Source organism: Ostrinia furnacalis, unplaced genomic scaffold (assembly GCF_004193835.3).
Source record: "Ostrinia furnacalis isolate ACB-3 unplaced genomic scaffold, ASM419383v2 OfSCF4804, whole genome shotgun sequence".
Taxonomy (NCBI): domain Eukaryota; kingdom Metazoa; phylum Arthropoda; class Insecta; order Lepidoptera; family Crambidae; genus Ostrinia; species Ostrinia furnacalis.
In genome coordinates this window covers 69012-85649 of record NW_021135043.1, presented here as the reverse complement: position 1 = coordinate 85649, position 16638 = coordinate 69012, and the positions used below count along the sequence as shown (strand labels likewise).

At 38.6% G+C, this 16638-nt stretch overlaps 2 protein-coding genes across 2 annotated transcripts in view; one reads left to right on the top strand and one right to left on the bottom strand.

Annotated features, from left to right (window-relative positions):
- Positions 1-535: 535 nt before the first annotated feature.
- On the bottom strand, positions 536-14430 carry Miple (pleiotrophin-like protein). The gene is made up of 5 exons (XM_028314591.1): positions 14328-14430; positions 6374-6506; positions 1775-1912; positions 1253-1414; positions 536-717 (listed from the first exon to the last, which is right to left on the bottom strand). The coding sequence occupies exons 1-5, from the start codon at positions 14334-14336 to the stop codon at positions 698-700; spliced, it is 462 nt and encodes a 153-aa protein (XP_028170392.1). The 5' UTR covers positions 14337-14430; the 3' UTR covers positions 536-697.
- LOC114360033 (uncharacterized) overlaps positions 14335-16638 on the top strand; it is a 15144-nt gene continuing 12840 nt past the window's right edge. The window contains exon 1 of the mRNA XM_028314588.1: positions 14335-14512. Coding sequence (XP_028170389.1) covers positions 14335-14512 — 178 coding nt within the window. The remainder of the gene's footprint in view (positions 14513-16638) is intronic.

Below are 16638 nucleotides of genomic sequence, written 5' to 3'. Positions count from 1 at the left end.
CGCGAAGAAAATCTTCTGTACGAAGTACCTACTTATTATTATTCTGTGCTATCTCTAAGATTTTTAATAAAAAAAGAAAATATCTAAAAAATGTTCTCACCATATTAGGTGCTCTTTTATTCTTCTTCTTCTTCGTCTTGTTTGCTCTTTTCTTTTAATAAAATCTTATACTTGGGTAAATAAATATTTTACTCTTGTTCAGGCACGCGATAACCTAATGGTTTCTAGGTGGTTCTCGAGGGACTGCGAGGCACTGAGGAGGCGGTAACCGTCCTTTTACGGTTTGATGCAAATTTTAAATGAGAACTGTCTAGCAACCGCGCGACTATCGCTGTGTCCTAAAACTCTATCATTCAACAAATTTTCGTGATTTTTAGTTTTTTTCTTACGAGATTGAAAAGGTTTTTAAATAAAACGCTATTCTTTATTTAAAGACTTGATTTATTATCAGCCATAATAAAATCAAAGTGTACCTACTTAATTCTGATTTACAATTTCAGAGGTAAATTGTATTTTTACACTGTTTAGCTAATTAATAACTTATGGGTATGATTAAAACCGTTAAACATATTCCATCATTTATATAGTGTCGTTACTATTTGGCACTATTACACAATAATAAGGACCGACATCCACCGATAACAATAAAAAGTTAGTCTAAATGAATGTTATTGTGTAGGTAAGTCTAAACTGTAACTTACTGACGATTTCGGCGACCTGAAACAAAAATAGTTTAATTTTAAAGAATATAATATTATGTAATGGTCTAAGATTCGAACTAGAAGCGATTTGCAACCATGTATGAAAAGTATTGAAAATCAATTTTAGCTGTGAAATATGTCATGGAAGTAGAAAAGGTAGAATAATAGAGTGATTTTCTTTTCTTGCTGGAACGCATGAAGACTGTTTTATTAGCCTAGCGATAGTATTAAATCCTCGAAATCCTATAACCAATTTTATTTAGAAATCCTTAAACGTATCCAGCTAAGGGTTCTCGCGATGCTCTTATCGATCGATCTAACCAAACCGACAATCGCGACATCGATAAAGGAGTCCGCGCGGCATAACTTTTTCATTCACATCATCATCATCATTTCAGCCATAGGACGTCCACTGTTGAACATAGGCCTCTCCCAATGCTTTCCATGTTGATCCAGCGCTTGCCTGCTACCTTTATGATGTCGTCGGTCCACCTTGTGTGGGCGTCCCTTCATTTCATTCATATTATACTTATCTGACACGTTTTGCTTACCCTTATCTTTGGTAGCCTTGACTTGTTTGTTCTTGTTGCACTTCTTGGTGATGCGGCGGCTCTGGTCGCAGCTCGGGTCGCTGTTGGCCTTCAGCATGTCGGTCCTCGACATCTCGCCGTTGGCGTTGCACTCGCTCCACGACGACTTCTCGTAGCGACAGGCTAGCAAACAAAACATTCACCGGGATCATCAGTCAGAACTACAATAAATAGTTTTGTGAGTAAGCCACTCTCTTAGATTTTGTTGATAACGTTAGAATAGAACTGCTCTTCTCGAACTCTTCGTGATACTAATCCCATTAAAAAGATAAATGTGAAATGAGAGCCAAGTTCAATAATAAGCTCCGTTTATTGACTTGAACGACGAAAGAAGTGAAATCTATATGGGTGCCAAGTTTAATGGTCAGTCCTGAATATCATTTCTTCTTATAATTTAGGATATAATATTGTAGCCTAAGGTCTGACTTGGCTAGTTCTCATATACGAATGCCCTGCAACTAAACTGTAAAGTAAAGCACTCACGTTTCTTGCATTTCTTTTGGATAGTCTTGGTGCGCTCGCAGGAGGCGGGGTCTCCCTTCTTGAGGGTCAGCACTCGGGACCTGATGTTTGTCTTGGCGTCGCATTCGGACCAGGCGCTACGGACGTACCGGCATGGCTCTGGGACAAAATACATTAATTTACAGTGTGTTATGAACAAAGCTTTTGTCAGACGGAGCATAAAGTGTGTGTATCATCATCATCAACATTTCAACCAAACGTCCACAGCTGAACATAGGCCTTCCCCAATGACTTTCACATCGCACGGTATGTTCAAAGTATGTTCGTTTCAACCAAAAGCCTTCCAGCATCCATGCAGGTCCGGAGCCGGAGCCTCAACCAAAGGAGAACTGGCTATCTTACCACAACTGGCGAAACACAAAAATTCTGTTAACTAACATTGTTGTTACGGCGACAGTCTAGGTGAAATGGTGGTAAGCTAGTTAGGCTAACTTAGAATAAGCCCTACCACCTCTCATAAGATTTATCCATACAAAATTGAAATCAAACTTTTGACTAGGCATATTCATAACTAAATTGGTTGCAAATGACTTGTACTACGAGTATAATCCCTTACAAGGATGTTCACTCATTCACCCCATAATACTTAACTATTTCAATTAATAAATCCTTATTTTATTACCAGCGATTATCATGCTGTTATTAACACACAAGTTAGTACGATTTTATCAATCATGCAATAATTAAATTTATTAGTACTTTAGGTAGTTGCAGCTCGAGCCAATATACATGCTTTATCTCCATGTTATTTATTGTTTTATTTTGTGACATATTGATATTGTTGACATTATTCAATGTAATGATACCTAGTAACCTGTGCTTATTATAATGTGTGTGATGAGGAAATAGTTATTTATTGTTTGTATCGCTCCTATTTTCTTGTACTCTTTTAAACCTAGCATGGAAGTCATGGCATGAACGACAGTTTAATGTTTCTGTTCGCTTGATACTCGAATTATTCAAACTTGAGCATACAACGAGTTTTCTAGTTGGTAATGCTAATATAATTGACTCGTCGACGTTCTTTCATCTGACGAGTAGGTATCGATGATGTAGGTTGAGTACATAGGTACCGTGTAATCATAAGACGTATCATACCATATTATTAGGTAATTTAAGTTTAATCCTTGATTTTAATCAAAACTAACTTTTCAATGTTCAATTAAACAGTTTTATAGTGTTAGTATTTTGGTCATGGGGACCCATGGGTAAAGGATAATGTGAAATAATTGCGCGCGCGCACAGTCAGCTCACACTTCACACAGATGGGGCTGCAGCGGGACAAAGAAAACAAACAAAAACACAAGGGACGGTTATATTTAACTGCGCATAAGTCATTTCAGACGGGCTATATTTGGCACCCGAGCTAAGGGAGCGAAGCATGCGCAGGCGACGACATCTGTCTCTCAGACCGTCTGAGTGTGGTCTGAGTCAGACCAAATTCAATAGAATTTGGCCATACTTTCTCGAGTTCTTTTTATGTCCAAAAAGTAGCGCGATATTTTATGAACGCTGTTCATTCATTGTATTTTCATTCATGGCTAGCCTCCAAGTAAAAAAAGGATAATTTTAACGACTCGCAATCAAGAATAGTTAGTAAAATTATGACTCAGTTCATTTCAGAACCAAAATATATTTAGTTAGAGGATCTTAATCAGACTAAAAATATAAGTACTTAGTATAATATTAACGTTACTGCTCATTCAATTAGCAAAATACATATTTTGGTAAGTAATCTTGTTCGTCATAAAAACATTGTAGGTAACTTACCTACTCGTAGTTACGAGTCTAAAGTAAATGTTAACAGTGTGCCTACAATGAGTTTACGTTAGGTGAGCTCGCTAGCGAATACGTCAAAAAATTCTATGACGATTTTGTTTCTTGAAAGTAGCCGCTAGGGGCGCTGCACAATATGTCATACATTTAAATGTCATTTTTTTACGCAGTCGCTAGCGAGCACACCTAACGTAAACTCATGGTAGGCACACAGAAGAGACAAAACCTTGCATCTATTGACTTCATCCCTGCCGAGGACGGTGGATGCGGTGGCACTCTAATTAAACCATCCGAGAGTCCTAAATTATTCATGAACCCATGTTCTGAGAGCCGAGAGCTTGTGTTCCTGGGGCACCGATTGGCCCCGGAGGACGAAGGCGGCTAAGTGGATTTGCTTCGTTAAAGTTAAATTAGTCTAGTGACTCCGGGGCTCGTGCACACGCCGCTTGCAAATTGCATCGACTGGGTAATCTATCTACAAGCGGCGCTGATTGTTGCACAGTGGCGACACTTCATCGAATCAGTGTGGGACACGAACTAGAATTAAGTCCAACGATTAAGTCCAAGGAACCATTCGCATTAATACTGTAGCTATTTTAGAAAGAAAGTAAAAGATCGGTTTAATGGTGTGATTTATTGATTTTTATGTAATACGAGCTCATGCCGTGTCTTTGAAGTGTATTAAATTGATGGAATGAAAACTGATGCAATGATGTTAGAATGCTGACGAGTTTTAAGACATATCAAATCTTACTCCGCGAGTTTGGAGAAACCGTTTACGAATCGGGTAGGTTCTTCGCCGTGTGGTTGCAAGGTGTCTACGCGGCCGCGACGGGGGAGTGCTTGCTAGAGGCGTTGGGTTTGGCGGAGGAGGTAGGAAGGAGAGTGGTAGTCAGGGGGGGAGGGAGTGGGTACCAGGGAGTGGTGAAGAAGACCACGGGCCACAGGGGGCGGAAGTGCAGCCGCGGCAGCGCGGCGGCGAGCGGCGGCCGCGGCAGGCGCGCGCTGGACTTTTCCCTGTAACCTGCGCGCGGACGCGACGGCTCTTGGTGGTATGCTCATAGGACCCAATAGAAGGGTGGCAAAAATTAAAAATAAAGGTTAATAACTAAACATTACTTAAATAAAACAATAGGAATGTGTAGGAATTATATTAAGGGAGCAAAAAATAACGTAAAAATAAGTATATTTTATCTTAATCTTATAACCTTACTTTAGGTTAGTTATAAGTAAATAAATAAATGAAAGGTTTGCAAATTAATAAAAAAAACATTACACCACACTCGCTTCTCGCTTGAAGCGAGGAGAATGTTCGCTCGTTTCGCCAATTACCTCGAAAGAGCGCATATGAAGGTAGTTAGTCTCTATAGATCACATTTGGCTGTCTTAAGTCTGACGGTACAGAGATTATCAGATTTTAATTCTCATGAAAAAATATTTAAGTTAAAATCCGGTTTTTATTAGTACTTACTTGCATTTGTATGTTTCATTTGGCAGCATTAGATTTTACCGACATTTTTAGTTCAGCGAGGCAAGACCTAAACTTCTGAAAAAAGTTCGTCGGGCTAATCTAAGCAAGCTCGAAATCTAATCTGGACCGCAAAGAAAAAGGGTCGGATAAAAATCTATAAACTTATAAGTATTTAACCCAGCTTTATGAAACAACACATACCTACTGGAATAACTATAATATTAATTTTTATTCATTTTATATTACTAAGTTCCTTGGCAAGGTATTTACATGTCACTATAACCCCAGCCTTGAAGTGGGAATGAAACAAAGCAACACGCGATATTGGATGGAAACCAAAGCTTCAGTGGGTCAGGGTCACCGAAAATCTGTGACGCAACGCTATCTCAGCTATGTATGGCGGAGCGACAACTAGGTATGTACTACACTTCCATAAAAATTAAGAAATAATGCAAACTAGGTAAGTACCTATTTTATAACTAACAAACGTGTAACGTGCGTAAAAAGATATTTCACCGCGGAGAGACCCAAGGATATTTTTTTCAAGATTTTTTAGATTAGTTTTATAGTTATTAGTATTTTCAAATATATCGTGCAAAATTTAGGTAGGTATAAAAAAACTAAAGTAATTATATATTTAACACAATTAAGTTAGGTTTAAGGTAAACCAACTATAACAAAGTATAAAATAATGTAGGTATATTCTTCTGTCTAGGATTCTATTAAATTTTATTAGGCAGCTATTAGCAACCGCGTGCTTAAATACACGGAGGGCGATAGCGGCCGCCTACAGCGTTACGGCCGACGCTACGTGGTGCTACGGGGGACGCTACGGCGAGCTACGGCCGACGCTACGGCGAGCTATGGCCGACACTACGGCGTGCTACGGCCGACGCTACGGCGTGCTACGTCCGGAACGCCTGCACGCGCTGCCGTAGTCACTAGGAAGTAAATATCCGCGCCTGGTCTAAAACTACCCAAACTCCTGGTCTAAAACTGCCCTCAAGGTGCAAGACAGTCACCGGGGACGATAAGACAAAGTGGTTCGAAACTACACTCCATCATGTCACGCGGTTCAGTAAACAACTTATTGTAAGCATTAAAACCCTAACACGATTCCACAGGGCTAAACATTAATTTTAATTATTTAATGCAATTATTATTATTATTGAAATTTTATGGGCCCTGGCCTGAAATAAATGAATTTTATTTTATTTTATTTTTTTTATTTTTAAACATAATGGTATTTTTCAGTTATACCTAACCTACTCAGTTCAGTAGAAATATAGTAAAGTAATATGGTAAGCGCTTACCTTTATTCTTCGCACCCCTCTCGTTGCGGATCAGCACCTCGTGGTCGTTCTCCTCCCAGACCTCTCCCTCGGCGGCCACGTGGGCCAGCGCCACCAGGACGAGGCCGGCGGCCATCAACCACCAACGTTTATTCTGGCGACGAACGGTGCTGGTTAGTTATGGGATACCAGAAATTAAGACACGGGTGGTTCTTTAATGGGAACCAAGCATTCTTAACTACAGTGTAATAGTAAGTTTTAGATAATTATTAAGTAGATAGGTATGTACTATAACAATATTAAACATTTGAAAGTAGATAGGATTCTCTTCGTTTTATTATTTGAAAAAAAAACATGGTTGTTTAACAATGTTAGTGTAAATAAATAATGAGCTTCGTAAATTACATCGTGTGTCGCGTCCTTCTCTATAGTAATTAGTATTTTACAAATAACATTCTACCTAATAACATATCCGCTAGCTCTAGCATAGGTTGGTAGAAAATAAAGCCCTTATTGAAGTTGTAATAAAACATTAATGTAAAACAAGCAAAGGATGGGTAATAATATTGGTTCTTGCACTAATTCCAATGGTGAGTCAGTAAATTGATGTTTGTTTTGAAATTGTGTAGCAAGTTTTCTTAACAAATCATCATTTTCGTTTATTTTATCGTCATCGGTAACTGAAACATCGATTTACTGATTCGAAATAAATCTCAATTTAGTCCAAATATGGCAAACAATAATCTGCAGCCTGCAATCGGGCCAAGCTCAGGGTAGCAAGCAGGTGGTAATAAATGCGCGCGCGCACGGCTGACTTTTGTCACCGTGCAGTGCCTATGTCTCCATAGATAAGAATAAGCACTACGTTCTCTCTATTTGTTTTCTCTTTATAAAGGTGTAAAAGGAAAAGATATACTGTCACGGTGACAAAAAGTTACCCGTGCGCGCATAGCCTAAAGGAAGAGGCAACCGGGACATTCGCTTAGCACTTCGCCATGCGGACATTCGCTTTCGCCATTATTTCCAGACTCTAGACAAAGTGATATCTATTTCACGTGACAGATTCATTTTATCCATCTCATCTCTGTATAGGGAGACTGGGGAAAAGAAATATCAAATAAGGTTGCGGACACACGATGCGATGTGGGGTGAGTATGTAAGATATTTAGGTAAGTAGTCCAAATACTAAGAAAAAACCACAAAAACAGTTTAATCTTTTTTACCCGACTACGCCAGAAGGAGGATTCTTAAAGAAGTAGATATATCGCCGTCTTTTTATCTTCTTATCTAATGACAGCTTTTTAAGCTTCACTTCGTGATGTTAAATTACATGAAGGAAGCTTTGATAGCTCCCTTCTTGTAGCTTTGAACAGACCATTCTAACATGATATTATTGACATGTCAAGAAAGCTCACAAACGAGTCCTAGAAAGAATTGGACTTAAAGAGAATACTAAGAATGTGGTGAAGAATAGAATAAAATCGGGGAAACCAATGAATTGGAGGAGCCAAATGAAAAATTGTTAAGTTGTCGCTTCACTTCGTGGTAAGCGCTCTAATCTGCCGCCATTATGCAGATTCCCTTGGTTAACGGAACATTCCTGTTAAGTGCTGTCCTAAATAGTGATAAGCGCAGATAACTATGACTATGTTTCAGCGTGTACTACACGCGAGTATAAGTAGGTATTCAATGTTTATTAGCACTGATAAGGTACAACTACGAGCTATTTCCAGTTACGAGCAATTTAAGTTACGGATTGGATATGTATCGAAGTAAATAATTGAAGAAATAAAATATTAGGTACGCCAACTTAACTCCAATTTGTCAGATGAAATTTATTGCCCTTCAATATGGTTAAGTATTTGATTGGTATTATTGGTACAATTAAAGATAAATGCCGCGGGAGCTGAACAACATTTTTTATTGCCTGCTTGCGGATGCTCATCATAGCGCAGTTATTATCACTGTGTTCAAAAGGTCTGTCCTCTGCGCCGATGGACAGCTGCAATGATTCTATACTAATTCTGCTGGGAGACAGTTTATAGTAAACCTTTAAAAGTCACGGCCACAGCGGAATACAATACTTATCTCTTCATTATAATAATAAAGGATAAGGACTTTATAATGTTAAGTTTTTAAAATTACGTAGGTATATTTTTTTTCATGTCTGCCTCTGTATCGCGACTTTCAACTAAATAAAATTAATTATCAATTAACTAGTAGGTGATTCTATTTACCAGATATTATATCTCGACTTACTATATTTTGAATGAATGGTGCCGTAACAGACCTACCGTAGAAACTGTTCACGGTAAATTGTATATGTATGAGATCGCAATCGCAATTTACCTAAGCCAAAAGATCACCCCTACCCGTGACATGTCCCGATATACCTTTACAACTTTACGCCACCAATATACCTAGCTGAGTTTAATGTACCACAGTTCGTGGATGATTAAAATGTGGCGTAGTACCGAGAAGTTTCGCCTGAACACGCCTTTTGAAACATGAACTTGTAGAGTAACTTTATGTGGACCCACAACTTTGAGCGCGAAATTAAAAAGCCGAGGAGAAATAAACATTTATTTTATATCAGACACATTTGCGAAATTTTGAAGCATCAAAGAACGAGTATTACCTGCTTCAACCTGATATCCCGATACCACACTCGTTGCCCAAAAAATTCCTAGTGCCCTGCATTATCTACCTTATGTAATTTTCAAATATTATGGCATGAAAAGCTGCGCTACCAGTCCGGCAGACTCACCATTTTGACTATATTCTGCCCACGCGTTCTCGCGGGTTTTGAGATGATGTTTGCGACGCAAAAATATTTTCTTCATAACATGATTGCCGGTGTGTCGCTGCCTCGCTGCAGGCTGAGAGGTCACGAGCGCTCCGGAGGTCTAGGTCGCGGCCAACTGCGTGCAGCGGCACGTTTGCAGTTTAGTACTCGTAGGACTTGGATAATATTGTAGTACTATGTAGGTATACATATAACTATGTAGTTATGTTTTATCACTTAACTTTGACGACCGTTTGGTGTAGAGGTCGCAGGTTCGTCAATTGTTAGCATGAACTTTTGTTTGTATTGGTCTAAGTGTGTTATTTCCATGTATGTGTAAGTAATTATTATTACTAAACTTTTATAAAGTATGATTATATCCTTTTTCTGGTACCCATACCATACATACTTTGCTCAGTTTGGGACTAGATGGTGCAGTGTAAAATGTCCAAGGATATTTAATTTATTATTAACTTTACTAAGACCATTTTTTCAGAATTTAAAACACTATCTTCTTTGGGGAAAAGAGGAAATATCCTATTTATCCTGTGACTAATTACCTAATTTAGGTATTCTGTGCACAATTCCTTAAAGGTGTAGATTTTGAGGAACAAACCAAAATAGGTGTCTCTTAGAAAAACTACATATTGTAGTTAAACAAGTTAGGGGATAAGTAAATGTTCTCTGTTGTTTTATGTCAAGCGAAACGATCTTCTTTTTATGGGCGCTTAATCTTCGCTTATCGTGGTCATTCGTCTTGTCGCGACTTGTACTATCAACATCGCAGTCAATGACTCGGCCATTGAGGCGGCGCCTGCGACTAATTATAACTCGCGCATGCGCGGCGCGATATGCGCTTGCTCCGAGATTACACTCTACTTTACTGACATTTGGGGAAGCAACTACGGAACCGATTCGTCCAATTTTACGACTGTATTATAGGTAATTCATTGATATTTATGTGTTTGTGATTGTGGGGATATTTTTAATCAAAACTTTAAATAGGTGTAGTACCTACTAGAAATGGGGTGTGCACATAAGGGCTTAAACCTTGTTACGATTTCATTCGTCTAGTACCTAATCAGGGTGTTCAAAAATGAAGGACAGTCCTGTCTGCGGATAGGGACATTTTGGCATTATACGTAAAATTTGTTCTTAGGTTAAATAATAAAATCTCACCATTTAATTACGCAGGGAATAATAAATAAGACTAATAATAATAATAAGGTATTGATATATTCTTTATTCTCGATCAACCTCAAGTAGTAACAGAAAAATAACAGAGTTAAGTACATTCTTCGGTTTGAAACTTTCTTAGCTTCAAATTGATATACATATTTCGGAAAGGTAACAATTAATAATAATCAAAGTTATAAATACTCCAGTCAGTGGTAAATACTGATTATTAAGCAGTTTGACCACGGATTACTTAACGCTTGGCATTATTACGTCTTCATGAAACGTTTGCATCGGTGCGCTTCGATCCCGTACAGTTCGGCGCTCAACAGGCTGGCTGCGCTCGCGCCGGCTGCTGTGTTGTTAGTTTGACTTCTTCTTCTTGTATAATAGTATGTTAGTACCCTCTACAAATGAACATATCACATTCTGTCTTCACTTAAGTTTTCCAAAGAATATAAACTTAGTAAAGTAATCATTATAAGATTTAATTAATGAGGTCGAGATCACTGGAGATATTACGACATTAATTAATATGAGAAGTTATACTCGTAAACGTCTATTAAGCTCGCAGTTTGTGTCTCGCAGCTTTTAGGTTCAGAATTTTTTTATATCATAAATGTAAGAAGAAAACATTATTGTTGAGTAGCTGTTATTTCAAGTGAAATGTGTAAAACCAATAAATCACTTAAGAGCGTTTCCTCGGCGCTAAGAGGCGAAGATGCCCGCTGCCGTGGTAACCATATGCGAATTGCTAATTTATGACATTCTTGTAATTTTGATACTGACATTGTATTCTCACATTTTATTGTGATCATAAAATTGTTTAATTTATTATAATTTATGTGACATCCTAAATTTTAATCCTTACCTGAATTACCTAATTGTTTTAATTGATATTGTAATTGCATTGTAATAAATATTTTTGACATTTATATTCTATTGGAGGTAGATCATGTAATATTAATAATGACTACTAATAATTTAATAATAAAACTGCATGACGACTAAATGTTTGCATATCGCTATGTCGATGAAACATGTTGTTCTCGTAGCAAGATAATAACTGAAATGTACCATGTTTTATGCAAATAAATAATTTTGATTTGATTTGATTTGATTTGCAATTCTCCGCTGAATTGATAGTCTTCGAGTGAAATGGCGGCGTTTTATTCTCGGAAATAGAGATTGAATGCTCGAAGCTTTCATTTTCTTCTTCAGGCAATCAAATTGAGCGCCGCGCTCACGGCACCTTCTGCCACGGCGGGGTGGATCCATATCGTTGTAATCTTGCGGACCCGGATCATTTCAGCTTCTCCCAAATATTTTTTGCATTATCAAAATCATACTTTAAAAATGTACTACTTCATCACCTTTAAAATATCCACTTGTAAGTAGGTATATTCCCTCTTCTTTCGTTTAAAAAATATGCCAATTTCAAAATAAGTATTTGAAATAAGACGTAAGTAAAGTTATTTTAATTTTATGCATGAATTTCACAACTCTCAAAATACGTGGAAAAAGATCATCTATATACAAAATACCTATTTTCCACTGACAGTTTGCATATTTCATCAAATCTATAATTTTGTATGTACTTATTTTAAGGAGCTAGAACAAACCCCCTTCGAAAACCTTGTTTGTTTCTCCTATTTCGATTTGTATCGTTGACAAACAATTGATTTCTATTGTGCTCGGCTTTGTTTAAAAGTTACTGATTTTTGCTGTAGGATAGGCTGATACCTACGATAAAAAAATGAGTTAGTTATCCATTCCAAAAACTTTTGTCGGTAGCTATGCTACTCCCGCGGGACATAACCTACATTCAGCCAATTTCCGAGGGTCTTTTCGTCACGGACCTAAATTGCGAGGTTTATGTATTTATACATAGACTCGTATGTACTAGAGGTACCTACTTTTATTTAATGCATCGGCCAATTACGGCCAGCACAGATAATAATTAACTAATCTCGCGTTTTACAGTTAATACGCTTTTAAATATTTTTGCCGGCCCTTACCGGCGCCAGAATATTTATAGCCAATAAAAATATGGATATTGAATAATTATTAAAATTCAAGGGCTTTTACCTCCTTCATCGTGTTTATGTTTTGCTATCCTTTATTCAAGTAGGTACTTATAATTAACTATTTTAGACGCTCATTTAATTATTACTCGTAAGTACGATAATTAGCAATTTTAATGACTTTATAGCTGATATTTAATGTAGCTTTATATTTAATAGACTTAATATTTTATTTGATTGTTTAAAAAAAACAAGTTTATCTTCCCATTCATTTGAATTATTTTCAAACAAGAATAATTTTACTACATGTATTTTTTGGGTTCAAGAAATAGTAATTTCTTTGGCTAAATAAATATTATCAGTGTTCATCAGTTGATAACGTAATTTACAAAACGTGTCATCTCTATGAATGCAATGTTTTGTGATAATTTTTTGACACATGTGATTAATTTTACACAATAACTAATTTGTTTTTTTAATGTAAAGCAGATTTGTTAATATTTTAATCGGCGCTTTCTGCAAGAGCCGCAGCGCGACCACGGAGGCTGTTGTGCTGCGATCATCGCCCTATAACAAATTCTTTTCTATAAGATTGCTCAATTCTTAATATTAACTTGAATTTTGTATTTATATTAGAAATTAATTAAAATTCAGTATTTTGGCTTTTTCGATTAAGATTGACTCTACCATTACTTCAGGACAAAAATGAGTACCTATGTACAATTGTACATACTAGGTTCATAATTGTTACTTCTAGGTAGATATTCGTATTTTCATCAGTTTATAAATCGCAACTAATGAACTTAAAAAGTGTGCGCCAAATAATACAAAACATTTTATCCTTCAAATAAATCTTCTACTTTGCAATATCTCAAAACACGTACTTAAATGTGAGTAATTTGTATAAGTTAGCTCCGTTAAATACGAGAACGTTAATGAAATTACGACTGTTTATAATCCATGCAAAGTTTTATTTCAGTCACGATTTACGGCAAAAATGTCACATCAAAAGGCGAGCTTTAAAGCGCGTCGCAAGCTCGCTCGCGACACGACGCGTGGAGCCGTCGCCGTCTCGTCGTCCGACGCAACACAAATTGTGCCTTTTAACTGTCGCTCTTACTAAGCGAGTCTCGAAAGAAAACATTTTAATGCAAACATTTGTTCAAATAATAAACCGAGAGAATAAAAGCGTTTTGTGATTCCAACATTAAACGACTCGAGTTACCATTTGATTTGATAACATTGTCAATTCCTCTTTTGTAAATATTTCTTTGTTAGATTCTTCGGCAGTATTTTCGTAGCATTTTTCACTAAAATTGAAGCTTTTTCTCAACTTTGCAAAACACAGAGTATATTTATTTGATGTATTATTATTTAAATTAAAATATACCCTTATCGCTTCGAATATCGCGAAATAATAGAAAATCAATTGTTTGTGAGCAGGCTGTCACTGCGTACGATCGTAGTGCGCAAATATATTTATTTACGAAGCGCCGCGGACGACCCGGGGCATCAGCAGCAGAATCCCTCGAAAAATGCGCGCCCAAAGACAACATTACCCGCACCCCCGCCCCGGGCCCACTCTCATGTTAACGAGATGCGCAGCACATTTTTTTTATTATTAACGAAAATTCCCAATTTATTTTTATACATTAAGCACCTTAATTTTTTAAACTAACTTTATTTTACCATGTAACCTTTCTAAATTACTGTTATTTAAAATTTCATGAATTAAACCCGATCCAATTCCCAACAATAAACGGAAATGTAAATTTACTCGTTGCAAACATTTCGAATTCCACACGCAAACACATCGAAACCGAGAGTGAGCACGCCGCAATCCGAAGTTCAATAAAACTTGCACGAATTTTAAACCGAACGTAAATTCACTAGGAATTGAAACACAGACGCGTAAAATGTTCAATTTCGCCGATTCAGCCTACTTATAAAATTGCCGCACGATTTTCAAAATATTAAAAATAATGCTTACCTCCATCATGACAGTAGCGGCGCGCGGCAAACGGCGGCGAGCGGAGAGCAGCGGAGTGGGTCGGCTGGCGGCTGGCGGCGGGCGGCGGGCGGGCGGCGCGGCGGTCGGCGGCGGAGTGGCGGCAGGCTGGCGAGTGCGGCGGCAGGACGCCGCCTATCGATCTGCCACTTGCACCATCTCTCTCCGTACGCATCCCCCGCCCCGGCCCGATCTCTCTATCTGCGGCTAGGCAAGATTTATTGCTTTTTCCGGGAATGACCGGATTTCCTAGCGACGTCAGATTTTTTGCGCCCGAAAGGCAATTAACTTCTTACAATTGTGCACTTAAGATGTTGTATAATAGCGCCGAATGATTTATCGGTCATCTTCATGTTTCAGCAACGGGAATGTGCTAGGCGATTAGCCAGGTTGATGGGGCGGCCTGAAACCTAGGCCGGCGTTCAGTGGGCGCGCTCAGACTGGAGTCGCCGACACGAGGCAGGCCGTGGGGCTGGGACAGATCAGCGTTTTAAAATTTGGGTAGGACGAAGTGGGCATGCGTGATCTATCGAGCGAGCACGCACCGCATGCACGCCACGCGTGGCCGCGCTAATGTGGACACACCTTAACATAAACTCTACTTTTCCCAATTCTAAATAAACGAGTCGATTTACGAAACGTCCAAACAAAAAGGAAGGGGTAGGTGGTGTAACGGTCGGAGCACGTCCTTGTCAATCCCTCGATTTATTATAATCCTACGTTCGAGGCCATTAATATCCTATTGTTAAATTACTAAATAAGGGGCAATAAAAATAGAAGGCGCTTGGATGCTTTCAGTTTATTTGGCGCTGGCCTAATTGCACGGTAAACAAGTTTGTTTTCTGGATGGAGTTAAGCTGTGTGTTTTGGGGCACAATGTTTTTCATATCGCGAAGGATTAGCGCTGTCATTAGGTAATTGGCATGGGTCGCCGTCGCTCGCTCGCTCGAGCGCTCGAGCGCTGGAGCGGAGGGAGCCCATCCTCGCTCATGTTTGATGACGCCGCTCAGCGCCGCGAGAGTAGACTAGCGTCTGCTCAATACTTGTGGCAGTGGTTCGCGGCAAGCACAAAAAAATTGCAATCTGCGAAGATTGTGCGTGCGTGTTTACGCGGTTTTAGGAAATCCTTTAACTTATTTTAACAACATACACTCTTTTCCCAATCTACTATATAAAAATAAGTCGGGTTTTCCTCCCTGACGCTATAACTCCAGAACGCACGAAACGATTTCCACAGTTTTGCATTCGTTGGAAAGGTCTCGGGCTCCGTGAGGTTTATAGCAAAGAAAATTCGGGAAAAGGGGGTAAAACGGGATCCACGCGTACGAAGTCGCGGGCGGCCGCTAGTTTAGATATAAATATTGTAAGTACATTCATTTTGTGTAACCTCTACAGACTGATCGATAAATTAATTACGGATGGCAGCCAAAGCCAGCTGCAAAGGATAAAAGTTGTAGCTCTAACTGTATTATTTTCTATGATCTGTTTATTTCACATTGTCGCGGGCCGACGCACCGGGCCGCAGTGGATTGTTGTAGCGAGATGGGAAGGCAAACAATGTGACGCGCCACAGTGCATCGCATGGCGCCGGAGCACGTGCTATCGTGGGGCCACATTCACGACAGTAAAACTTTTGTTTATCTACATTTTAATTACTTACAACCTTCTTTACCGATTTCATCTGAACGTTCACCTTTGCTCGGATGAGGGATGATTTGGGACCAAAAGTTACGCTAAATAATCAGATTTAATTGTTTGAATTCGATTCAGTGACATTAAGTTTCCTAACGAAGAATGAACCAATGAGGCATGATACTCTGTAAATGATTAACCTCTCTTGTGAACCCTTTATCAACAAGTGAAAAAGGTATCCCTCATTTCAGGCGGGTGGAAATTATTTTGCTTTCGGATGCTTACTTTGCAAGGCAAACATTAATAAGCACTCGCAGCAGCTCCTGGCTCACTGTCCAGCCCCAATCTTACATCAGTTTTTCATAAGTTTCTTAATTATTTTGGAGTCCGCCACCAACCGGCCATTATGGAAAAGCTTGAGGAGGCCTATGTTCAGCAGTGGACGTCCTATGGCTGAAATGATGATGATGATACATATTGAGTATATCCAGTCCAACGACATCATAGACCATTCTCGTTTGAGTTATGCATGCATTAATGATAGAATATTTTTGTGATTTCACTTTACTTCGTTAGTTTTTTTATTTTGTCCAGCCTGTCGATATTTATTCCCCATCATAAATATTTGGATGCAAAATGCCTGCATGCTCATGTCGCAAGC